The sequence below is a fragment of the Ammodytes marinus genome (assembly GCF_949987685.1).
Source record: "Ammodytes marinus genome assembly, contig: scaffold_300, whole genome shotgun sequence".
Classification (NCBI taxonomy): domain Eukaryota; kingdom Metazoa; phylum Chordata; class Actinopteri; order Uranoscopiformes; family Ammodytidae; genus Ammodytes; species Ammodytes marinus.
The window spans coordinates 1,350-2,500 of record NW_027648498.1 but is presented as its reverse complement, the minus strand read 5'-3'; the positions used below and the strand labels follow the sequence as shown (position 1 = coordinate 2,500).

At 58.6% G+C, this 1,151-nt stretch overlaps 1 protein-coding gene across 1 annotated transcript in view; it reads right to left on the bottom strand.

Moving 5' to 3' along the window:
• LOC307270464 (uncharacterized protein) overlaps positions 1–305 on the bottom strand; it is a gene marked incomplete at both ends in the record, with an annotated part of 710 nt that extends 405 nt beyond the window's left edge. Inside the window, one exon of the mRNA XM_080054347.1 lies at positions 1–305. This exon is cut by the window's left edge and continues 405 nt beyond it. Within this exon, the coding sequence (XP_079910473.1) occupies positions 1–305 (305 nt within the window).
• Positions 306–1,151: the final 846 nt, after the last annotated feature.

The window sequence follows — 1,151 nt, the reverse complement described above, 5'->3', positions numbered from 1 at the left end:
GCTTCCGTTCTTACCGCCGTTGTTGTTGCCGGTGAATAACAGCAGCAGTCTCGCCTTGTTGCCGTTGCCGTAGTCGCCGCCGTTTCCGTTTCCGTTGCCGCCATTGCTGCTGTTGTTGCCGTTGTTACCGGTCGTCACGGATTCCGCGCCGCCGCCGCCGCCACCACACGGGTAACCACGGCGCTGTTGCCGACGACTACGGCTCAGCAGCACGGCAACCAGCGCGACGACCAATAGCAGGGCCAGAAGGGATCCGATGACACCGCCCGCCACCACCCCCGCACTGGAAGGGTCCACCAAGGCTTCTGCAGAGGGGATGAGGGAGGGAGGGAGGGAGGGGTGGATGGATGGAGGGGTGGGTGGGTGGTTGGAGGGGTGGTGGCAGGGGTGGATGGATGGAGGGATGGAGGGAGGGAGGGAGGGAGGGTGGGTGGGTGGTTGGAGGGGTGGTGGCAGGGGTGGATGGATGGAGGGAGGGAGGGGTGGGTGGAGGGAGGGAGGGGTGGATGGATGGATGGAGGGATGGTGGAGGGGTGGATGGAGGGATGGATGGATGGAGGGAGGGATGGGTGGGTGGGTGGAGGGGTGGTCGGATGGATGGAGGGGATGGTGGATGGAAGGATGGAGGGGTGGATGGGTGGGTGGGTGGAGGACAAGAAAAAAAAAGAGGGCAGGATTTGATGGCTGTTGTTTAAAAGGAAGCCATTGATTGGTCAGATTTCGGATGAGGTGTTACAATCCGCTAGCGAGTGTGTGGTCATGTTATCTTCAGTGTGTTCAGTCAGTCTCTGCTGGGATCGGGCTGAATGCGACCTCTCTCTCTCTCTCTCTCTCTCGCTGCGTTCTGCTTTTTTGGCAGAAATTTGCAGTTTTTTTTGCACTATACAATACGTTTGTCCAGCTGTTTGTACTTGAGGATTTTGAGTAGCCCCCCGCCCCTCTTTGCCAGGTGTGGGGAGGGAGGGGGGGTGAGGAGGAGGGGGGGGGGGGGGGGGGGGGGGGGGGAGGGAGCCTTTTAAACTACTGTAACGATCCTTTGGTCTATACGTCAGGTTGGTGTGAGCCAAGTTTGCCTTCTCCACTCTCTCTGTTTCAGTTGAAGATTGCAACAAAAATGGGGAAATTTCTTTCTGCGACTTCTTGGGTTAGAG